The sequence below is a fragment of the Synchytrium microbalum genome (assembly GCF_006535985.1).
Source record: "Synchytrium microbalum strain JEL517 chromosome Unknown SmJEL517_scf0020, whole genome shotgun sequence".
In the NCBI taxonomy this organism is placed as follows: Eukaryota; Fungi; Chytridiomycota; class Chytridiomycetes; order Synchytriales; family Synchytriaceae; genus Synchytrium; species Synchytrium microbalum.
This window is the reverse complement of record NW_022158369.1, coordinates 94346-118361: the sequence shown is the minus strand read 5'-3', so window position 1 is coordinate 118361 and position 24016 is coordinate 94346. Positions and strand designations below refer to the sequence as shown.

Below are 24016 nucleotides of genomic sequence, written 5' to 3'. Positions count from 1 at the left end.
GCAACATCTACTCCCCACAAATCTAAACTCAAACTATCTAGATCGGTTGTTATAACTACCCTCGTCTTGACCACTGTTGGTTTCATAGTAGGTCTAGCATTCCTTGTGTTATACATTCGTCGTTTAGATGCTGAGGGTGATGTCTTGGAACGCCAACGCCTTTTCTTCGGAAACGTGCAAACGGACTATAGTGCTATCGTCAGAGCAGGACCTGGTACAAAGTTGTAGAGGGTCTTTTGGAGTGTATAGGGACCATGATATTTTTAGACTTGTTTGTTTTGAAAAGGACTCTTCCTTAAACCATGGGATACCCATGCTTTTTTTTAGATCTGTTGCTTTTTATACCATTTTAACAAAGCACGAAGGGAGGAACAAAATACTTTATACCATTTTATAGTCCAAGCAAGTAGTGTTGTCAATTATGTAGTTACAGTATTACCCAAACAACGAAGCAGTTTTTTTGAAATCAAAGAATATTCGACATAACTTATTTTATTTCGAAAAAGAGATGCAGATTTTCTATGCTGTTACTACATTCTCCACTATATCTCTCTCAACCGGATGTGATTCCACTATTGGTTGCTGAGCTGGTGTTGCCACCTTTGACCGCAGCACTTCTTGTACCTTGACATCCGAATGACCAGTCTCCGGAGACTCAGACTGCACATCAGGCAGCGGTGGTAGATTAGGCAGTCCAGCAATAACAGCCGAAGCAGCAAGAGCTATCGTAGCAGGAGCAGTCAACCCAGGTAATGGTATCTTCGTAACCATCTTGGGACTAGCATGCTGTTTCACACCACCAGGATGAAACGAATGTTTCTTGAGTGCCTGAGCAGCAGCAACCTTTTGTTCCGTGGCAGCACCAGTATTCAAATCTCTTCTCAGATCATTGATTTCTCGAATCAGAGCTACGTTTTCAACCACGATTTTCTGGGATTCTCGTTTACGGGATTTCGTTTCCTTTTCAAGCTGGCTTTTGAGGATTTGGGCTGTTCGTTCGAGAAAGTCTCGTTGGCGGGTGAGTTCGTGGAGGATTTCGGTTTCGGCTTCGTCTGGTTGGGCGTCCTCGGTTTCGGTTTCGTCGGAATCTGTTGTTGGTTTGGTGTGGTGGCGTTTCTTGGGTACGGGCAGGTCGGATGCGTTTTCGTGGGTTACTGGTGCACAGTACTTTTGGTAGAGTTTCTTGATTGATGACTATGTGGAGAAAGATGTACTTGATAAGAAACGAGATAACCCCATAGAGTTGGCGGCATTTTTTTGTTGTCGCATACCTTCAAAGCCTTTGCATTATACTCTCCAGCAATATGCGAAGCGGCATCAGCCAAATCAGCTCCAAATCTCGACACGATAGCTCCTCCCAAAATGGCTCTCTCTCTCTCCTTCTCGACCTCCTTTTGTGCAGCTCTTGCCTTTAACCTCAAATCCGCAATCTGTAACTCCAAAGCAGCATTAGATCGATGGTATTGCTCCAACTCAGCATCCATCTCCTTCATTTGCTGCGTCATGCCACGGATATCTCGTTCACGTGGCTCAATCTGTCGTCGTAGTTCTCGAATCTTGTAATCCAAGACAAATTTAAACTTGTCGAGTTCTTGATTCCGTTTCTTGAGATCAGACACTCGACGCTCTTTGTCAGCTAGTGTTTCGTCACGTTCGTGGATTTCTTTTTTGAGTCCCTCGATATCTCGTTCGAGGGATTTGATGACACCCTGGAGTTTCTTTTCCTCAGCTTGGGCACGAGCGATTTCGGCACGGAGGGAATCGATTTCACTTTGTAGGGTTCCAAACTTTTTACGCATGATGCCGTTCTCTCCCTTGAGACGAAGACCGGTTTCTCGTTCTTCACGTAGACGGGATTCGTATTTCGTACGGAGGTTGAGGAGTTCGGTGTCGATATCTTCTTCGGTTAGGCGGGTGTTGAGAACGTGGTTTCGTAGATGGGCTCGATGTTCTTCTTGGAGCTGTGTGGGGGCTGGTTGTGAGATACGCTGTAGCAAAAAAGTGCAGCAATATCGGAAGTACCTGATCAACTTCAGCCTGCCTCTCACGGAGCTTTTGCTCATAGCTTTCAGCCAATTCACGAAGAGCTTTATCTTTAGCTTCACGAAGTTCCCTCATTCGATTCTCCCATGCGGTACGTTGCTCAATAGTCTGACCTTGTAATGAATTATACTTTTCATATTCAGTCACTAATCGTGCTGCATGACTTGCTTCAATATCCTGCAAGAACAAAGGAAGAAGTTGAGTGACAAAATCAAACGAAACAGACGAAAGTTTGAATTAACTCACAGCTATTTCCCGCGCATGCCTCTGCTGCTCATCCTCTAACTCTTCGACGTGCCTTTGTTCCTCCTTTTCTTTATCAGTTCTCAGCACAGTAGCAGAAATCTTCAATGCTTCAATCTCTTGAGTGAACTTTTCAGTCACTTCTCGTATCTTGTCATTGAAATTCAAATCCTTGAGACGTAGTTGGTACTCGTTTTCCATCATGAGTTCTTCAACTCGTGATCGGAGATCTTGCATGGCCATCGTCTTTTCTTCGAGGTCTGATTTTGTGACGAGGATCTAACGATAAAGCAACAGTGTTACTACTTCCGCTGATCTATCCACTTTTTTGTTGTACCGCAACAACGAAACTCACCTCATCAGCATACAAAACATCACGAGGCCTCTCACTTCGTCCTTCACGATCCGAAATCTTGAATATGTAGAATGATCCATCTTCAGCAACTGAAAACAAGTGTGTGTCATCGTACGACACTTGAAGACGTGTAACTGGTGATCCGTGTGCTTGATGTTCAGCATAGTCAGGCTGATCGTTGGTGTCTAGTGGATGTTTGTAGGATCGAATGGTACCAGTTGAGGTACCAACAAACATCATTCGTCCAGAATGTGAGATCGCGACTTGGGTCATTCCGACGTCTGATGTTGTTTCACGGACAATGTGTGAGTCAGTGATTTCCTAGAAATAAGATTTGGATACGAATCCGGTTTTTTGTGTCAATAAGCATCGTAACGAAAAAAAGCTCCAAGTCAAGGGATGACTGACCTTGAGAGTCTTATCGCTAGCAACAGCATACATCCTACATCCTCCAGAATTTCCACCTTCAGCCCAGAACGCAGCGACACTAGTGAAATTACACCCCCTCGTAACACTCTCACTCTCACGTTTGGCTCCATCGTCTTGTAGCATGGCAACCTCTTGTTGTCCACTACCTACACCAGACCCAGCAACCTTTTGCGCTTCTTCCCGTTTGGTGTGGTCAGAACTGTAATGACGTGATAGTAATTCACGGAGATTCCATTCGTATACAGCACCGTCTTGTCCTGCTGTGACGATACGCGAGTCGTCGGGCGACCAGCATACAGATCGCACTTTTCCGGAATGGGCTTTTAGGTTGCCGATTAGTTCGAATGTCCATGTAGAGTATATTTGGACCACGTTGGAGTGCACTGCAGCGAAGAGGTGGCCGCCTGATGAGAAACGACACTATGTATAAAAAAAGTGGTGAGCTAAAAGATACAAGCTCTTCCGGTATATGGCAACTTGATTACCTCACGACATCCACGAATCCCAAACTCACGAAACACTCGCACATCATCAATCAACAGGTTACAGAGACGAAGCTTGTCTGAAAATCCGACTAGGACATACAGTCCAGATGGGTGTACAGCGACGCAATGAGCTTCTTCAGGGAAGGTCTTAACAAGTTCAGATCCAGGCTCCAAACAATTCCATACACGAACAGTCTTGTCTGGTGAACAAGTCACGACAAGTGGTTTACGTATACACGTGTCCATGCCGGTAATCACTCCAGAATGTAATGGTGCACTTAGTGATGTGAACATTGGTTCATCACCCTGATGATTAAGAAATATGAAGTCAGTCGTGACATATACTGCGGCCGTTCTTCTCCCTTTTTTTATGTGCTGTTCAAATTTCAATCTTACCTTGATTTCAGCACTAGCCATAACAACAACATACATCTGCCCTCCATCAGTACTACACACCAACTCATCATCCGTCCCTCCCAACGCCAAATTCGAAATCCTAGCACCATCATCAGGCAACGTCAACTCCCTGCTCTTTTTCAGCACCTCGACCATCTGCGAGCTACTCAAAGCCGCAGCCTGGTTATTTTTCTTCATCTCACTAGGCAGCATACCAATCTTGCGGACATCAGCACCTCCAGTTTCATCTGTTGCTGTATTCATGTTTGTGGGTGCGAGTGATTCATCTGCGCGTTCGTAGACCGATACGGCGCCGCCTGTGCCGCCTGCTATGATTCCTTTGGCGGTTGTGAGGAGACATGTGACGGGTTTGGGCTGGGCGTTGGGGCCGTGGAAGTTTGTTACTTCGAATACGAGTTCACCGATGGTGGAGAATACGAGTATGCGGCCGTCTTCTGAGCCAACGATTAGGTGTGGGGTGAGAGTCCACGTTGCGCATGAGAATAACTATGAGAGCAGTTGTTAATTTTGGGGATTTTTCACAGAATTGATGGCGCAAAAAGTAAACCAAGGTGTACAATCGAAGGAGGCGTCATACTCGTAATCAATTCCCCACACACACCTTGTTATCAACCTTTGGCGTAGCAATAGGCTTCAACTGCCCCTCCGAATACCTAAACAATCTCAAAATCCCAGGCCCTACAACCGAAATCACACTCTCATCCTTCGGGTGAAACGCAACCTCTGCAACTCCAACCCGATCACTCATCGTCCCACCATTATTCCCACTATTCAAATTAGCATTACTTCCATTGTTGCCAGTAAGCATAGAAGTACGAGTGGCCACGAATGATTCCCGTGGTGATCTTGCGCCGAGGTTTGTAACAGAGTGATGCATGTTACTGGTCTTGTTGTCACGGGATCCACCACCAGCAGGTAAATCTTTGGAGTGGACTGAGGGGATTGCGCGTGTTGTGGCTAAGAGACGTGGTTTTTCCCATCCCCACAGAAAGAGTTGGTAGTCGGGTGCTCCTGTACATGCGACTACGAGTTTGCCGTCTGATGAGAATGCGCATGTTATGATTTCCTAGAAGGAGAAAATCTTATATCAGTATGTCTCTTTTTTTAAGCATTCGTCAACACTTACTCTCGACAACCCCTCCGAAGCATACATAACCTTTCGTCTCCTCAACCCATGCAAATCCCAAATCTCCAACGCAGGTCCCGTAGCCTCCTTCTCAGGCACCGTATTCGCCCCACCATTGACACCACCTATAACAGATCCAGCAGCAACAGGCACACTACTACCATGATGCACATCTTCCAGCGCAGGAGCCCGTTCAGCAACAGCGAGATACCGTTTAGATTGCGAAACAGCGAGTGCGGTTACGCCCAATCGCTTTTCACCAACGGGGATGAATCGTTGAGCTTTGGTTTCGACATTGTAGAGGATGACGTTTGCACCTGCAGGATAGAGGACTGTTTGTTCGTCTGCGAAATGGATATTGGATTTCACGCGGGCTGAGAGGCCAAATGCATGTCTTTGTATAGGTGTGGTTGTTGGTTGGATCAAATAAGTATTTGATTTTGTGTGAAAATGTTGATTGTTAGTGAAAACAAGGCAGATCGATAGACGATCGCTGATCACTTCACTTACCTGTGGGCTACTGCCGCTATAGACATGGCGTTATTTTCTCTACCCCCTCTCTAGTCAACGTCCCTTATATGCGTCTTCGAGCTTCGAAAAGTTTCAAAAACGTCAAAATCTCCGAATCACACTCGACTTTATAGCGCTATATGGAATTGTGCTTAAGACATTTGTGTCTTTAGCCTCTACAATTAGACTAGAAGCGAAGAACGATGAGCTCTCGGTATGGATCTAAAACTCAGCGATTTGAACCAAACAACTCATCCATCTGCCTTCTTAATCTTCTTAATAGATCTATGTGGACATGATCTAAACCTCAAAGAAAAGCAAGCTGGTTTCCATTTATGTATGAGATTCATATCTTATTCTCGAATAGATACATTCTATATGGACTATATATATGGGTTGGATGTACACAACGACAATCTTTCCGTTATATAATAAAACTACGATCAGGTCAGGGCTGAAGTTTGATTGTTGTTCACGACAAATGACGAGGCGGTAGACTCCCACCATTCATCACTCAAGACATCAACGTTATCATTAACACCAGTGCCATCACTATTTACAGATACACCTTCATTAGCAGACATCATAGGCTCACCGGCGATCGATCCTACCCAGTTCCCGCTAGCTACTAATGCACTACCACGTTCCCTCCATCGATCCAACCATTTAACAACCTTCTCATCTCCCACAATCCAGACTTTACGTGCAAAGAAATAAGAACCGATACCAGCTCGTGCTATTTTAGATAGATCTCGTCGTTCAATCCAATTTGGATGCAGTGCACCATGAGGGAAGTTGATGTAGCGTCCACATCTCGTATGGATGCGATCTCGCCAGTAAGGTGAGGCCATGATGACCATTCCGAAGTACCATTCATCGGGTACCCATGCGTGTTCTGCCCACGAGAGCAAGTCGATGGCTTCTTGTGATGTACGTAAATAGGATATGAAGTCTCGTGGTAAGATTAGCCATTGATGATGTTTGATGGGAGTAAACTTGTTCTTGTATGGAAAGGATCGATCTGGACCTGCACTGGGTCGTACTACGAATTTTTGATCTGCTCCAGCCAAAAAGACTAGCTCTAGACGTCTTGGAGTCTCCGAGTCTTGCCAATGAGTGAGGTAGATCTTGCCAGGATCACGCTAATTGTATATAGAGAAAAGTTTGTGATGTTAGCGGAGAGTTATTCAAGTTATGTTGGTTCGCAATTTATTTACCTCCAAGATTGAGTGAATGGCTTCACCTTCCAGCAAGGGATAATCATACCTAAGCAAAAAATTAGTATACGGGAAGACAACCAACGACAGAATACACCACACAACACGTACCCGCTGAGATTAACCACATAATCCCAATCACCCAAATCAAGAAGCTTCAAAAATCCTTCAATCATCATCATAACCATAGACCCACCACCCCAATGAATGTTAAACTGACTAAATACATAGACATTGTTGTAATATTCAGGCACTTGAGCAATGACTTGCTCCACAGCAGGTCGTAATTCACTAGCACCTTTATCCAGATGAATTAATATAAGGGTAGATGGTGTATGCAGTGCTTTTAGCAATGTAGCTAGAGCATCTGGATGTTCATGAATCATAATCAAGTAGGCCATTTTATATTTAGGTCTTGGTGAAGGCATGACCTTTGTTAATTCAGTCGATTGCTCTGATGATGCCGTATCTCGATCCTCATTACTACTATTATCAGTATTGATGGTGGTATTACTACGAGGTGACGAGACAATAGACAGCAAGCTAGTTGATCCAAACGACATTTCTGGGAAGTAGTTAGCAGAGTTTACATGTTGGAGCCATTTAGCATCTGCTAGTAGAGCCCATTCGTTTGTTCCGTCTATAGCCATGCGACATGAAAAGCGCTGTATGGATTCAGTGCTTGGAATCCCTCTTTGAGACCACGATACTACGTTTTGAGCTACTATTTTGGCTAGAGCGTCCACCATTGAAGCTAGATGTGTTCTTGATGGGTTCATTTGAAAGAGATTACCTCCCAATGGTTCTATTGATGAAATGATGGGGGTTTTTTGATAGATGTCTTCATTTGTCACACACAGAACGACAACAACATATACATCACGTATACATCAAACACACCATGATCATAGTACTTACGGATGTGCACCCAAGGAGAGACAGTAGCACCTTCCAACCAAGGACAAAACTTGAAACCCGTAAGAGCGACTTGATCCACACTCGTAAGTGCTCTTGACAAGTCAGGGTGGAAGATTGGATCATCTCTTGGTATCGTAGAGTCATCATTATTTGGCATTTTGAGTACGAGATCTATCTGTTTGTCTTGTGTAGCTTGACCCAATGGGTTGTCTGGTACTGGCACAGCAGGATCCCGTAGTGGGATAATATGCCGCCGAGTGTGATCGTCGGTATTAGTATTTTCAGTACTAGATACGACATCCTGACCCACGACCTGTCTTGCAGCAATGTTATGATTAATGTTGTTTATCGGCAGGATGGATAGTTGATGATGGCGGGTCAGCCATAGGGAGACGAGGACAAGGAAGCTGAGGAAGACGATTATAGTGTATCTTAGACAAGAGGTATGCCGTATTAGCCATATCCTGGTTTTAGATCTTGCAGCTACCATAGTGGGAGATGGAATTAATGGCGATCTTTTATTCATTGATCTTGGCCAAGGATGCAAATGCTAGTAGACTCGAATGAGGGATTTGGCTATGAGATTAATATACTTTACAGCCTCTTAATAGCAATTTGATCCTATGTCTTGAACATCTTTATGGTCGATGATGAAAAAGGACGCTGTGCGAGAATTGATGAAATCAAGGAAGGAGTTTAGGAGGAGTTTAGGGAGTCCAACGCGTGTCCAGTGCAAGAAATAGAGTAACTCAACGCGTCCATAGTGCGCCTAATCTGTTTTAACACGAAACAGATGTTCCGTCATTGCGAAAAACCAGCTCAACAAGATTTCGAAGAAGAACGGACAAACTAGGCAACCAGCAAAGCACAAAGATTTCAGTCTTTAGATCTTTTAGTACCAGAGCATCTACTGCTCCTCGGCTCAAAACAATGCTAAAGAACAGAATCACAGAGCTTAACTTTGTCAACACTTTCACAAACGAGCTCAAACCCGATGTCGCAACTCCCGGTCTACCAACTGTGAAGCCTACCAGTTTCCCGGCCATCGCTCACATTCAACGTCAAGGTACCTATTTCTTAATGCCGATCTTGTTCCTTTGGCGTGCAATCACCATCAACCACATCACATTACTGATCAAACCTCTCCTTTCCCTTCTCACATAGTCAAAAACGCTCATTACTCTTACTGCGAGCCCGAACCAACTCCTGGTGCTTTCCTAATCGCTGCTTCGGAATCTTCAGCTCGATTATTGGACTTGGACTTGCGTGCCATACTTGCAAATCCTCAAGCTAAACAAGAGTTTATTGATGTCAACTGTGGAAATACTCTACTCGAAGGAACCAATCCATGGGCACATGTCTATGCTGGCTATCAGTTTGGTTTCTTTGCTGGACAGTAGGTGTTCATGGTGAAAGCCAGTATATTAAACGTTATTTGACAGTATCATCGTTCTTTTTTTGCAGACTGGGAGATGGACGAGCTATATCATTAGGTGAACTCGTCAATTCTCGTGGTGAAACGTGGGAGATACAGCTCAAAGGAGCTGGAAAGACTCCATACTCACGATTTGCTGATGGTTATGCTGTGTTGCGTTCAAGGCAAGTTCTGATGTTTCATTGTTACTCTATTTCGTCAGTACTTTGTTCTATTCTCAACGATCAGCCTTGCTTACCAAGTTCACCACCAATCCAAAATAGCATCCGTGAATACTTGGCATCAGAGGCAATGCACTATCTAGGAATACCAACATCTCGAGCGCTAGCACTCACAGGCTCAACCCGTGATGTATACGTGAGTGGAAGAATCGTGTTTTGAATTCAAGCATCCTTCGGTTCTTTTTTTCCGCCTCGAAGTTCAATGTTACGAGATGGTTAATTCGTTTCATATCTTAATTTAGAGAGAAACAGAAGAAAAGGGTGCCGTCGTATCACGTATTGCTCCATCTTGGATTCGATTCGGTTCATTCGAATTACCATACTCTCGTGGCGACAAGGACACTCTCAGGGTTTTGGCAGACTATGTCATTAGACATCATTATCCTGAATGTGAACACGGTGAAGATGCCGTAGACGGTGGCAAATACGTGAGGTTGGTTGATCAAGTTGGTAAAAGGACTGCCAAAATGGTTGCGTTATGGCAAACTGTTGGGTTCTGTCATGGTATGTATATTGTTGAGGACCAAAAAAGCGTCACATATAACTTTTCTTATTCTTGTGGAAGATCGGTTGCTCAGCATTTTGTACACTCATTGATATAGGAGTTATGAATACAGACAACTTTTCAATTCTTGGACTCACGATCGATTATGGTCCATATCAATTCATGGATGCCTTTGAACCAGGTGAGTGTATACCGAAACGGTACTTGAGCAATCTACGGAATCCCCTCGTCTTTTGCCATGGAAGCCCCTCTAACAACTTTTACCGCGAACAGCATATATTTGCAACCATACTGACGAAGATGGAAGATACGCATACAATGAACAGCCTGGAGTTGCGTTTTGGAATATGTCAAGGTTGGCATCAGCTATATCAGGACTTGTAGTCGAAGACCTTGGTGGTGATACGAAGAAAGCCGAGGAAGTCTTGTTGGCGGTTTTAAACCCATTCAAAGGGTTATTGGAAGAGGAATATCTTACCGTGATGAGAAAGGTATTTACTGAGATAGCCGTACGCTTTTTTTGCTGCTCCAAATCTCTAAATTAGTTTGATTGCAGAAACTTGGATTATTGACCTCCAAAGATGATGATCTGACTACCATCGTACAACCACTGCTATCTATAATGGCGGATACGCGTGCCGACTACACTCACTTCCTTCGAACACTATCAACGATTCCCTTCTTGAAATCAAACATCTTCCCATCTGTATCATTCAATGAAGCATCACCGTCAGGAACAGTAGATATCCCCATGGCTCCACCATTCGAATCGCGATCGACACCATCTGAACTAGGTCTACTAGCTCACTCAGAAACAAACCCATTCGTTGTGTTGCATCGAACAAACAACAATATCTTCCCTGACATACCCGAAAGCCCGGCCGTAGTAGCTCGATTCATACAATGGGGCAACCTATATATAGATAGACTGAAGTCTGAAATGGGTGGTGCGTCGGCTTCGGAATGTGATGCTGAAAGGATGAAGAGGATGAAGCAAATGAATCCAAAATATGTCGTGAGGAATCATCTTGCTCAAGCTGTGATTGAGGAGGCTGAGAAGGGATCGTTTGAGTCTTTCAATGGGTACATGAAGGTGCTGGAAAGACCGTTTGAGGAAGGTAGTGAGGAGGAACAGAGGAAGTGGGGCGGAAACGTGCCTGCGAATATGCAAGGGTTGAGATGTAGTTGTAGCAGTTAGGTTTTGCTTGAATTTTCAATTATGTTGATACTTTGGCAAACTGTTGGCGTTGACGCGAAAAAGACCATGGTTTGAGAAGCTAGTGTATCTGACGTGGCGATACACCCCTCCAAAGCTTCACAACGATTGGCTCACACATTTTTTATCGGTTCTGAATTGAATGGCAGGACAGCACTCTCAGCATCAGGCGATCGATATAACGCTCATACTGCTTAATATCTCGAAACTTTTAGTTCGAATCGCAACAACATCCACGACATGAACGTTGGACAAGGATGTAAAACAAAGGCATGACTGATACCATTACGACTACACTATCCCAGACTATGATTGGATCTTCTATTAACGCCACTATTACATACACACCATTTGTAACTTTACCGTCGTCGTCGACATCATCAACATCAACATACGTCGCTCCCTTATACTCACTCCGCGCGTCCCACTCAACCCTCACAACCCAACTAATCCAGTTCCAAATATATAAATCTTCTACTCTCTGGCTGCTGCTAGGAGTCATCAGTGTCCTCATCGGCATATCAATTGGTATCATATGCTACTTGCAACAACGGTAGGAAGAAAGTCATCCTCAAAGAGCATTCTTGTATCATCATCATCATTATCATCATCACGATGGATCTATGGGATCAAATGGATCTAGATCTAATAACGACGAACGGGCGTATGTTGTGACTGGTGGTGGTGATGAGTATCCGCCACGGTATGAGAGTTTGCCTGTTGGGAAACGGGACATGGTGGTGCATTTGGGTGGTTGTGGTGTGGTGGGAGTATGAATGCGTCTTGTTCTTCGTGTTGAGGGGTGACTTGTGATGTGAGAAGTTTAGACTTTAGGGAGGGCCTCGAATCTTGTATTTTGATGGTTGTAATTCTTGTTGGTAATAATATGAATTGTGAGAAGTCTTGCGTTAAATTGTCTATAGCAAAAAGATGATGCATGGTTTAAGATCTGTGGGATTGAATAATTGAATGCAGTTACTGGACAGCACGAATTAGTTTTCTAGCGCGAAAACATCTATGAAACGTGCCTTGCGGTTCGCACCAAAATTGCTTCCGTCCAAACCCATTCAAAAAGTAACGATGCGTCGAGCTAGCTTCATAATAACAGCATCATCATACAAGCCATTGCTATGCAATCGCATCTTCCCCCGTCATAGCTCAACGGCCTTAGCTATATGTCATGCCAAGTATGGTGATCCAGCCAAAGTTCTGAAGTAAGAATCGACAACGTTCTTTTTGCAGGCTTTTAGTTGATGCACGCGTCCAGTAATGATTCATATACTCATAAGCTTCAATTATATAGGATTCAAAAGATACCTCTCGGAAGCGTTTATGACAACAATGTGAAAATCAAGTTTTTGGCTGCTCCCATCAACCCAGCTGATATAAACCAGATACAAGGTTGTTTTGAACAGCGAATTTTGTTTTTAACGTGACACACAAGACTTCCTGACAATATGTAATCTTGAAATCATGTTAAATTAGGAGTGTATCCGGTCAAACCGATATTTCACCCTGAATTTGGAGCTATTGCCGGAACTGAAGGAGTTGCTGAGGTTGTTGCAACTGGACTTAAGGTCAAGGATCTACAAGTTGGGGATTGGGTTATTCCCGTTGAAGCTGGATGGGGTAGCTGAAGAATGTTGGAAAGTACTTCCGCCATCGATCGAGACTTACATACTTTTGTGTTGGCTCAGGAACATGGAGGGACTATGCTATAGCCCAGCCGAGCGACCTGCTTAAGCTGAGCATCAAGGCTGGAGATAAAGTGTCAGCATTGAGTGCCGCTTCGATTACTGTGAATCCAAGCACAGGTATTCACTTACTGTCACATTGCTTTTTTTGGCTTCCGTTTCCCATTATTGAATTTTATTAATACTCCAGCTTATCGCATGCTGACTGATTTCGTACTACTGGAACCGAGTAAGCTCCCCACCTCTCATTCTGTTAAAACGAGATGCCGCTTTTGATTTCGAGCTTACCAAGATCATTTTGGACGTAGGCGACGTTGTCATACAGAATGGAGCCAACTCAGCTGTTGGTCAGGCTGTCATACAATTAGCAGCGGCATGGGGTATCAAGACAGTTAATATTGTCCGATCAAGGTAAGTTCTCCATACCGTGTTATAAGCGGCTGCGTTTCTTGCCAGGCATCATTTCAACTCAACTTGTTTTTCCAAATAGGCCGGATCTACCAGCACTTGTAGACAAACTGAAATCACTTGGTGCTACGCTGGTCTTGACTGAAGAAGAGTTGGCCACACCAGCAGCCAAAGAGCAAGTCAAGGCTCTGAAAGCACCTCCAATACAACTCGCATTGAATTGTGTGGGTGGTTCTAATGCTTCGAATATGGCGAGGTTGTTGGGGTATGTGTTGTAACGAACATGCGCATTTGTGCCTTGGTTTTCTTGCCTCTCCAACACACGGATTCACTCATACATTTGCTTAGTGACAATGCACACCTGGTAACCTACGGAGGAATGTCACGACAACCACTAAGTCTCCCCGCATCAGCCTTCATATTCAAACACCTGACCACACACGGATATTGGATGACTCGGTGGTATCGCACTCATTCAAAACAGGAACGAACAGCCATGATTGATGAGTTGTTTAAATTGATTCGGGCTGGGAAGTTACGAGAACCAGATGCTCAGATACATGATGTCAAGGACACATCCGATGCTTCTCAAGAAGCGTTTACATCCGTTGTTGGAAATACGCTGCAGGGGTTTAGTACTGGCAAGACTGTATTAAAGTTTTGAGGTCGTCTTAGCATGAAATAGATATTCGCATATTTTAGTACACGAAACAGATCCAGTTTATTTAGCTGGACTTGAGACATTTAATTCCTTTATTCGACTCCTGTAGCTGATATGCAAAGGGGTTCCCACTACCTAACTCCTGAATTTCTTTGCCTACTATAAAATGCCAAAACGCAACAATCACACTCGCGTTCTTGCGAGATTTTCATGCCAATATGAGGAGAATGAGTTCTAGTTTCAAGTTTGTCCAACAACGTACCTCAACAGATGGTGGACTGCTGCTATCAAGTTTTCTGACTTCAAAACTGCGCAATATCACCAAAATCGGGGTAAGATCGCGCAAAGTTGTCGTGCATCTATTGAACTGAACTGAATTCATTATTTGCAATTGAAACTTCAGCAATGAGCCATTCGTGCTGGATCTCCCCCAACTGCTCGCACTGCGCGCGACTTCATTCGAAGCAAAACGGGCCGTGTGGGTTGGGGGTAAGATCCTTAAATAGTGACCAAACTGGAACGGGACTTTTCTAAATAGATATGATTTCAGTCAACCCGCATTGGTTCTCGTAATCGGAGAGTACGTGGATTTACATATCGGAACAAAACAAATCCAGATCAACCCTCACAACAAGATTTGATAATATTAGGTACTAAACTCGGAAATATTTGTCCGAAATGATTTGGATTTCAAGCAACTTACAAGTTTGCATTTCACAATTTACAGATCCGATCTCCCTCATCCTTCAATCGAAAGGATTCAGAAGCGCATTCAGGTCTGAAGCTTTGTTTTTTCACGATGATGAAGCCCAAACCCCACACTCCATCAACATCCGGTGACGCAGCTCCCAAAAAAACCACTAGTGGAGGTAAGTGTTTGCACACCTTCTTTTTGAACATCATGTCCACAATTTTTCAAAGTTTGAAGAGGATTACGCCGATCAGAACTGTGTAATCACAAGATCACCTAACCTTCTGCTTTTATAGTGCCGTTGTGGGCTGCAATGATGTCCTTTATAGTTCTGACTTTGCTCTCGATGACCCTCCTCATTTGGCTAGTAACATCATCAGCCACAAACCAGTCGCTGTCTCTGTTTTCAATTGAGCTACGTCAAGCTACAATGTCGCGCGTCACTGACCTAGGCAAGCTTAGTGCTTCCTGTCTTATGTCTGAATTGATGATAAAAATGCGCCTTTCTAATAGTGACCAAAGATTTGATTGAATCTGAGGACCTCCTCACAACAATTGTCTATAACCAACTGGCTTGGGACCTTACAAACCTTGATCCTAGCTTGGCTACCAGCCATGTCTCGTACGTGAACATGAGTGCCCAAACAGTGACTCGAACTTGGTTGCCTCTAGCTGGAGCTGCTTGCAAAGCTGTTACAGGCTGCGTGGGTGCTGGATACGTGTTTGGAGATGAAGGCATTGTTTCGTGGGCCAGACCAGATTGGTGTAGGTGTCACCCATCTTTCCCTACCTTTCTTCAAAAACGCTAGATGTGAGTCCGGCTGTTGATAACATTGTTCAATCTCGTATAGATTCTATTAGAGACTATACTTCAAGAGTCGCGGGACAGCAGTTGTCTGATCTCTATTATCCCACCTACACCTCAGACTATCAGATTGTGCTTGTGGGTGGACAGTCTGAAGTTGTACATTCTAACTTACCTACAACTTGAATATTGATCTTCATTTCTAGACTCCTCAAACTAAGTGGATCTCCCTGCCATCTGTATTCAATCAAAGCGTCTATGCTCAAACATGTGGAGTGGCTCCAAGTTCTAGTCTTCCCATGAGTTGGTGTGGAGCTGTGAGAACCCCTGTCCCACAACAGTCTGGAAATTACACCATTTACAGTTAAGAGGCTTTACAATCAATGGAGTCTACTTTGCTTTTACACGAGTTCTTTTTCATAGTCTCTGTCAACCAATTCGTTTCCATCAACACTACGTTTGGAAGTGGTGACCCGAATTCTCGTCTTGCAGGGTAATGTGCTGCTGAACAATTTTCATACTAACTTGTTGTTAACTTCAATCGTTGTTTAGGTTTTACTTTCTGGCCTTTGCAGTTTCTCAACTCGAAAAGACACTTCAACCCTTGCCTTCCACTCCAAAGGGCATGATATTCGTTTACGAGCCATCTGGCCTTATGGGTACGATATCCATTCATGATTGACTTCACTGGTTGAAATCATATACTGAATCAACTTTCATTTACTTCTGTTTAGTCGGCTCGTCGGTCCCCAATGTTTCGCAGATCAACTATGGCCCTACATCTTACAATGCCAGTGGTAACTGCTTTTGGTTGCTCGCTAACCGGTCGCATTACTCACTCGTATGTTTTTGTTTAGCTTCTCCTGACGCTAATTGTAAAGCTTCTTATGATTATTTGATCGCGACCTTTGGTAGTCTCTACAACATACCTGCTGCAGGACACTCTGGGTCTTATGCCGGTGCTACTGAGACGATGTTGCTAGACGTCCAATGGCTTAACCGCACCGGACTTTCGTAAGCCCTTTTTTGAATTCTATATCACGCCATGAAACAAAATTAAACAACGACGTCATAAACTACAATAAGATGGTTGGCGATATCTATTGTTCCTCGGAGTGACTACTGGAGTGGAGTTGATACTGCTCTACATACCATGATTATCTCTGTCGTTGTGGTCGGAGCGGTCTTTGCTGGAGTGGCGGCAAGTGTCTCTCTCTTGATTACGAGACCCATTTCAGTACTTGAGCGAGTGATGGCAGAAGCTCGTCGCTTCAACTTTGACGCGTTGAAAGATGGCTATTTGGACAAACGATCTTGGTTTTTGGAGGTAAGCCGGGGTTGGGATAAATAGCGACGAAGAATCAAATCATGAAACACTGGATTAACCTTTATGCGTACTCCAGATTCAATCCATGCAAATTACCTTCAAGACTATGGTTGAAAAGTTTGCTGAAGGAATCAAAAGAAACCACGAGCTAACTCGAGGCGCTGCTGTTAAAAGTTCTGAGAATCCAGACCACAAAGGTTCAGGGGGAAAGGTATCTGAAAGGAGAACGGCCTCAGAAGGGTCACCTTGTTAAACTCCAAGCTACCACTTTCTCTTAATGGACGAAAATGCAATGTGCTATATGTGTATGAAGAACAGAATGTAAAATAGCTCTGGTTTTATGTCTACAACCACAAGCCCAGCATTCCCTGCTCAGCGACTTTCAGTTGCCTCGCCTGTTCGCTGTGGCTTGTTATCGGAAACCAGTTCTCGTTTCACAGATCGCTGGATTTGTCCCTGACTTCTTTCTCTATATCAACCTTCTCAGAATGACCGTGGAGTAAGCGCCTTCCAAGCTTGCTTGAGCTGTGCACACCAAGCAGTTTGTAATTTTGGTTGATGGGGTTTCTTCACAAAGATTTCACTTTGCAAACAACAACGAGTATGAAGATTTCTCATCGACAAACACGTGACTCTACAAACACGCTGGACTAGTTTCTGACCATGCTGTGCTGCTTCGAGGCTATAGATTTTAGTGAAAATGGAAAACACAAACTGACGAATTCACACAGAGAACAACAAGAAACGAGAACAACATCACAAACGAAAGCATTCAAACTTTCAAACCCCCGATATGGTGATAAACAAGACGATAAGAGTTGACATGTACCAAACCAGATTCTATGCTTTTGTCACAATTGATATCCACTATAAAGCCGCACCAACAGTTCGTGAACACTGTGACAACTGCTGTATCATTCAGCTCTTGTGTATCCGGTTTTGCTTGGCAATGAGAAAGGAAAGGGTGTTGAAGACACGTGTCTGGAAAGCACAACAACGCCAATGTCCTACGAATCAACAACAATCTTGAAATGCTTTCAACATACCAAAGAAATGACATCATTGTGATGATCACCAGTACCGGAAAACATGAACGAGTCTGTCCGTAGGTTGGCTGAAGTGACCCGGCCCACTTCCCACAAGATGCATTTAAGAACCTGCAATCCAATTTTGGAGTTATTTGGTGGGAAGGACATGAGAGATCTGAGGTATCTAGGCTGTTTGGTAGGCCTACGTGTAAGGAGTGGCTGCTGGGGCTCTGATACGAGTGAAATTGCAGCTAAGAAAGACATGGCGAATGAGTACTTCGTGATTGTAAAAGTGTGGTGCTACTCTATATGGTTCTATATTGCTTGTCGATGACTTTGCGAAACATCTACGCCCGCCATGATACCAGTTTCTTGATGAGTTTACAAAAGTCGATTTCGAAGTGTTTACCCTGTTTGGTAGGCATCTACGTGCGGAGAAATAGAGAAATGGCGCCACGGTTGAGTTCAAAAACAAACCGTCATGGTCGGCTTCTCTCCCGTAACTCCCAATGCCGAAAGCCGAAATGTCCTTTCATAGTGCCTAAATGCTCCTTTAGCAGAAGAATCATGCTGATACAAGTCCCCACCAGTCAGATGCCACAGCAGCAAGTTCAAATTCCATGCATACTGGTTGAGTCTGTGCACTTGCAAGGCCAACACACTCCACTAACTGAGTACTGTTCAACATTCAAGAAGTAAGGACGATGAAGGATGAAGACGGATCAGAAGCGATGACGACGAACCGAACTTCTAAACACAACAACAACAACAACAACAACAACAACAACAACAACAACAACAACAACAACAACAACAACAGCAGCTATTTAATTTTTTTTAAATATATTGCGTTGCGAGGGCTGCTATACACATCATAAATAAAGCAATTATGAGAGTTTTACCAGGAGACAAGAGGGTGGATTTGACATTTATTGTCGTTCACCACGTAATCGGCGAGCCTAGTAGAAATAGTTTTGATATCAATTAAGTTGTTCATGTGATTAAGAGTGACGGGTCATCAACATCTGTAAGACATCATTGTGATACATACCAATTGGATATCCTTTGGTTGGATGGTGACACGCTTGGCGTGAATGGCTGCCAAGTTGGTGTCTTCAAAGAGACCAACGAGGTAGGCTTCAGCAGCTTCTTGGAGGGCACCAATAGCTGAAGATTGGAATCGCAAGTCAGTCTTGAAGTCTTGAGCGATTTCACGGACCAAACGTTGGAAGGGCAACTTTCGGATCAAGAGCTCAGTAGACTTTTGGTATCTGTTATTAGATGAATATGATTAGGAATGGGTGACTTGGACAACAATGTTTGAACCATTTATCAAAAACGATGGTGAATGATCAGCAATGACGTTTTTGATGATGGTTGATCAAAGCGATGAAAGTCGATGAGCAAAAACGTGATGATTCATCACGATACTTCATCAGCCATCAACAGCATGTGAAAATAGCCACATGAGGAAATATGATGGCAGACAATTCGGAATAACGGTCGGTGATGAACTTTGATCACATTAATGATAATATATGATCAATCAAACAAATCGACGATCATTCAACCCCACATGAAACCATCACACAACAAGAACGACGAATAGAAGGCTTACCGACGGATTTCTCGAAGAGCGACAGTTCCTGGACGGTATCTGTGAGGCTTCTTGACACCACCTAATGAGAAACGACCCAATCAAAAGTCAGATCAAATGGGTTCACCAAATATTTGATGTTGTTAAGAAGAATGATGATTTCAAGCAATGAAGAGGTATGAAATACATGTACATACCAGTAGCAGGAGCTGACTTGCGAGCTGATTTGGTGGCGAGTTGCTTTCGAGGAGCCTATGGTACAAAAATTATAAGTTTTCATCGTTGACAGATGACAGAGAAGTGGACCAACCGAGCTAATGGATGGTGCTTACTTTGCCTCCAGTAGACTAGTGATGAAATGCAATCGTAAGAATGGTTGGAGAGTATGGTAACCCTATGCACTATCGACAACAAGGTCGTTCTATCTCAAAAAAGCTCAATTGGTACATGCCTTCCTTGCAGTTTGTTTGGTTCTAGCCATTCTGATTATTTGTGGATATTGGAGAGATTGAGTTCTATTGCTTCCTCCTCAATGAAGTTTCACTGGTTTGTGCGTTTGAGCTTTTGTGCTGTTTGAGTTGCTGTGCGCGAACAAATGGGCGAGTAGGCGAAATCACATACATGGAAGGGCAACAACCTAAAATACGTACGTATATATACATAGTACGTCTACGCGCCTAAGCTGGCAATAGGTTAACAGTAGTCGTGATTTGTCGTTAAAATTGTGATTTCGCCCAAATTGCTCCAATTAAGACTATGGCACTTGTTTCTGTTTCTTTTTCGCGTCGCTCCCTGCTCAATAATCGTATTTACTCAATTCAAAGCTTCGTTTTATGTAGGATTAACAGGACATCTCTGAGAAATGCTGGTCAATGTGGTGTAGTGAATTTGGCATTCACGTCAGCCCAGCTGATAAATTAGATGCATTGAATGAAAATACTTATATGAAACTTTTCTGAGTACTGGATCACTCTTTCGAGCTCTGTGTGTATCGGAGTGTGTATAGTCAACCCACTTTCGGCTTTTCGGCGGTTTCGGCGTGAATTTGTAGCTATTGCCAACAACTGAGGCTGTTTCTCAAGCGTTGATTCAGAGCTGTATGAGGTTTTGTACCAACAAAGCAACCACCACGAAACTCAACGCCAAACAATTAGCGATAACAGTGAGAAAACATTTTTGGTTTTACAACTAGGAAATTACAAAAACGGTTTATAAAGAGGGGGTTTGGGGTTGAAGCTTTGGTTGAACAAAGTAGTCAACATATTCAAGACCGTAGAGGGTTTAACTTGCGAGCCTTATAAATATATGTTTCCGTGAGCTCAAATCGAATAATCAATCAATTAATGACACTACACATACCAGTTGCAAGTCCGCAACCTGAATGGTGACTCTCTTGGCATGCTTAGCAGCCAGTAAGGTGTCTTGAAAGTATTCAACCAAGTGAGCTTCAGCAGCCTCTTGGAGAGCAGCAATGGCCGTAGACTGGAACCGAATGGCCTTGCCAAACTTCTGAGCGGTTTCAGCAACCAGACGTTGGAAGGGCTGTTTAGGAATCAAGCGTTCCGTAGTGCTTTGGCGCCTAAAAGTAATATTGGAAAGTTATGCTACAGTAGTGTTGGTATGTTGGATGCTTGGGTGACGGAACACTGTAGGCGCGAGCCAAGAATCGTCATGAAGACGAGCGATGCATCGTTGGAGATAGCTGACAAGCAACTTACGGACGAATCTCAGACAGGGAAGGTTTCTGCTGTGGGTGTTGTGTTGGTTGTAAGTTGTAAGAAAGTACAAATTGGGTGATGCTTGGATTTTGAAGAACTTACAGCAACACGAACGGATTTCATGACGCCTCCAGTAGCAGGAGCAGACTTTCCAAAGACATGAGCTCGCATAGCCTATAATAGAGACGATGCAAGGGGTAAGAAACCGTGGAGGCGAACAACCAATGTGTAGGCGAAAAGTGGTGACGCTTACTTTGCTTTTGCCTTTGCCTACAGAAGTGTTGCGAGCACGGGAAGTTAAGATAGTCCTAGCCATTGTGATTTTATGAGTTAAATTAGTAGTTGGATGGATTGTGTTGTGTTGGTTGTGACGGATGGAGAAAATGTTGGAAAGCGTTTGCTTAAGTAGAGGCGTAAAATCCAGGGTCCAGTGACTTTGGGGTTGGTCTCGGTGCTAAGCGAGTCGGTAGATGAGTAGCCGTAAAAGCACAATGATCAGCACTCACCGCCACTGACTGATATAATACTACATCCTACCGATGCTCTTACTCTTCGGTTGGGTTTGCCCAAGTTTTTGTCACCAAACCCCCGTACATAAGTTTTCAGTGTCGAGCATGGAAGATTGAGACCCCAAACACAACTTCATGCTATATACTTTCATTGAAATGACGTATTTCGAATACATTCTGCCAAAGCGTGTCGCTACCTAAATCGAGTTCAAGTCCAGCTACTACAATGCCGCCTCCACTCAGCAACAACATGAGAAGAAGCGGATCAAGCAGAACTCGAGACAAGTCGATCATGCAAACATAAGGGCTATATAGGAAACTTCAATGTATTGGGTGCGTGAAGGCTATAAACACTTATAAAAAATCAACTATGGAAGAGAGAGTTCACCAGGAGACAAGAGTGAATTTCACGACATTTAAGATCGTTCACCACGTAATCGACGGGCCTAATTGAAATGAATTGTCAATCAACGGTGCTCAAATGCTGAAAGTGCCAGATGAATCAACATACCAATTGGATGTCCTTTGGTTGAATGGTGACACGCTTGGCGTGGATGGCGGCCAAGTTGGTGTCTTCAAAGAGACCGACGAGGTAGGCTTCAGCGGCTTCTTGGAGGGCACCGATAGCCGAAGACTGGAATCGTAAATCGGTCTTGAAGTCTTGAGCGATTTCACGGACCAAACGTTGGAAGGGCAACTTTCGGATCAGGAGTTCGGTAGACTTTTGGTAACTGTAATTAGGAGATGGAATGGAATGAGTTTGAGATTGAGTATCAGAGAGATAGAAGAGGATAAGATGGATAGACATACCGACGGATTTCTCGAAGAGCGACGGTTCCTGGACGGTATCTGTGAGGCTTCTTAACACCACCGGTGGCAGGTGCAGATTTACGGGCAGATTTGGTAGCCAGTTGCTTTCGTGGGGCCTAATAATGTAAGCGGTTAGAACTCCTGCAATCCCAAAGCATATACAATAGTAGACGTACTTTGCCTCCAGTAGACTAATGATGTGATGCGATATAATAGCATAGTGGTTAGTATGGTAGATCTGGATCGTGCAAACCAAACCCAAAAAAACTGGTAACTACCTTTCTAGCGGTTTGTTTGGTTCTTGCCATTATGATTTATGTATTCGTTATAGAAGGGAAGTAGTCGGATCTTATACTCTTTACCTTTATTTATCGTCTTGTGATGGGATTGCTGATTCGTGAAGAAAAACACAAGAGAGGGAATGTGTTTCTTAAATACTTTCCCCAGGATTTGTTTACTTTAAGAATGGGCACAATTTGATCTACCAATGAGATTCACGCGTAGTAAATGCTCGGACCCCAGTCTCCTTATCTACCAATGGCGTGCATGCGTAGCAGTTTGAACCCTTGTCGACTTCGCAATTCCACAAACACAAAATGATATCGACCAATAGGCTCGCATCAACAAATCTTCGTGGGACCAGTACTTAACGAAGGTATCTGCCCTCCTCACAAATGACGCATCAACCACACACAAAGTAAAAGTTCTCTCCCAGTTTTAAACTACAAGAGATCAAAATAACATCATGTCTGGTATGTACAACTACCTCCCACAATTCTCGTGCATATCAGATCATTCGACTCGTTCACTAATGACTTGCATGCTTTTTAGGACGAGGAAAGGGCGGAAAGGGTCTTGGCAAGGGCGGTGCCAAACGTAAGTACCTCTAACCGCGTATCAATTAATGCTTTATATTACCATCCTTCTCATGGCATAACACTCTTTCATCCCCCTCATCTTGATGTTAGGTCATCGAAAAATTCTTCGTGACAACATTCAAGGAATCACCAAGCCCGCTATCCGTCGTCTAGCACGTCGTGGAGGTGTCAAACGTATCTCTGGTCTGATCTACGAAGAGTACGTTATCTTTCTTAACTGGTTATGATGTTATGGTTTGGAGTGACTTTGCTTTCCGGCCAAATCCTCAAACACACCTTGATTTCGTCTGATGCATTGCAGATTCGCATCGTTCATCATCCTCATATGATTTCAATACTCACTTCTATCATGATCTCACTCTAGAACCCGTGGTGTGCTCAAAGTCTTTTTAGAAAACGTCATCCGTGACGCCGTCACCTACACTGAACACGCTAAACGTAAAACCGTCACATCTTTGGACGTTGTCTATGCTCTCAAGCGACAAGGCCGTACTCTCTACGGGTAAGACTTGGTCCTTGAACTCGCACAGTACATCACATTGCCATGAGCTAACCCAAACTTTTCAATCCAATAGTTTCGGTGGTTAAATTACTTCACTCTCTATATTGTATATCCTTCACGTTCTAAATAAATCAGTTTTCCGCAAAGTATACAAACTATGTGTCTGGTTTCCTTCATTGAAAATATTGAGCTTGGGTATTAAATAACGGATATGCTTCTTTTAATTTACCACCTATGTTTTGGTATCTTTTGGCTTGTTGTCACTAGT

General features: G+C 43.7%; 7 protein-coding genes across 7 annotated transcripts; 3 read left to right on the top strand and 4 right to left on the bottom strand.

Annotated features, from left to right (window-relative positions):
* Positions 1–519: 519 nt before the first annotated feature.
* Positions 520–5634, bottom strand: SmJEL517_g03626 (uncharacterized protein; the record flags this gene model as incomplete). Its single annotated transcript, XM_031169554.1, has 11 exons — positions 520–1194; positions 1272–1961; positions 2023–2220; positions 2290–2565; positions 2642–2962; positions 3050–3490; positions 3556–3861; positions 3952–4458; positions 4574–5038; positions 5099–5492; positions 5609–5634. The coding sequence occupies 11 exons, from the start codon at positions 5632–5634 to the stop codon at positions 520–522; spliced, it is 4299 nt and encodes a 1432-aa protein (XP_031024501.1).
* A 417-nt stretch (positions 5635–6051) lies between these two features.
* SmJEL517_g03625 (uncharacterized protein) lies at positions 6052–8233 on the bottom strand (the record flags this gene model as incomplete). Its single annotated transcript, XM_031169553.1, has 4 exons — positions 6052–6750; positions 6826–6874; positions 6937–7630; positions 7744–8233. The coding sequence occupies 4 exons, from the start codon at positions 8231–8233 to the stop codon at positions 6052–6054; spliced, it is 1932 nt and encodes a 643-aa protein (XP_031024504.1).
* A 440-nt stretch (positions 8234–8673) lies between these two features.
* SmJEL517_g03624 (uncharacterized protein) lies at positions 8674–11102 on the top strand (the record flags this gene model as incomplete). The annotated part of the gene is made up of 8 exons (XM_031169552.1): positions 8674–8809; positions 8908–9139; positions 9208–9330; positions 9442–9535; positions 9642–9903; positions 10002–10085; positions 10178–10395; positions 10461–11102. The coding sequence occupies 8 exons, from the start codon at positions 8674–8676 to the stop codon at positions 11100–11102; spliced, it is 1791 nt and encodes a 596-aa protein (XP_031024503.1).
* Positions 11103–12200: 1098 nt separating this feature from the next.
* SmJEL517_g03623 (uncharacterized protein) lies at positions 12201–13886 on the top strand (the record flags this gene model as incomplete). Its single annotated transcript, XM_031169551.1, has 8 exons — positions 12201–12334; positions 12424–12521; positions 12606–12749; positions 12818–12934; positions 13005–13043; positions 13123–13225; positions 13305–13487; positions 13571–13886. The coding sequence occupies 8 exons, from the start codon at positions 12201–12203 to the stop codon at positions 13884–13886; spliced, it is 1134 nt and encodes a 377-aa protein (XP_031024463.1).
* Positions 13887–18663: 4777 nt separating this feature from the next.
* SmJEL517_g03622 (uncharacterized protein) lies at positions 18664–21365 on the bottom strand (the record flags this gene model as incomplete). The annotated part of the gene is made up of 9 exons (XM_031169550.1): positions 18664–18693; positions 18786–19005; positions 19353–19413; positions 19529–19583; positions 19664–19678; positions 20691–20910; positions 21050–21078; positions 21152–21223; positions 21303–21365. 9 exons carry the CDS (start codon positions 21363–21365, stop codon positions 18664–18666), a joined length of 765 nt encoding a protein of 254 aa, XP_031024498.1.
* Positions 21366–21974: 609 nt separating this feature from the next.
* On the bottom strand, positions 21975–22676 carry SmJEL517_g03621 (uncharacterized protein; the record flags this gene model as incomplete). Its single annotated transcript, XM_031169549.1, has 5 exons — positions 21975–22004; positions 22070–22289; positions 22369–22484; positions 22545–22559; positions 22647–22676. 5 exons carry the CDS (start codon positions 22674–22676, stop codon positions 21975–21977), a joined length of 411 nt encoding a protein of 136 aa, XP_031024500.1.
* Positions 22677–23113: 437 nt separating this feature from the next.
* Positions 23114–23834, top strand: SmJEL517_g03620 (uncharacterized protein; the record flags this gene model as incomplete). The annotated part of the gene is made up of 5 exons (XM_031169548.1): positions 23114–23120; positions 23200–23244; positions 23337–23445; positions 23611–23748; positions 23822–23834. 5 exons carry the CDS (start codon positions 23114–23116, stop codon positions 23832–23834), a joined length of 312 nt encoding a protein of 103 aa, XP_031024499.1.
* Between the last annotated feature and the right edge of the window lie 182 nt (positions 23835–24016).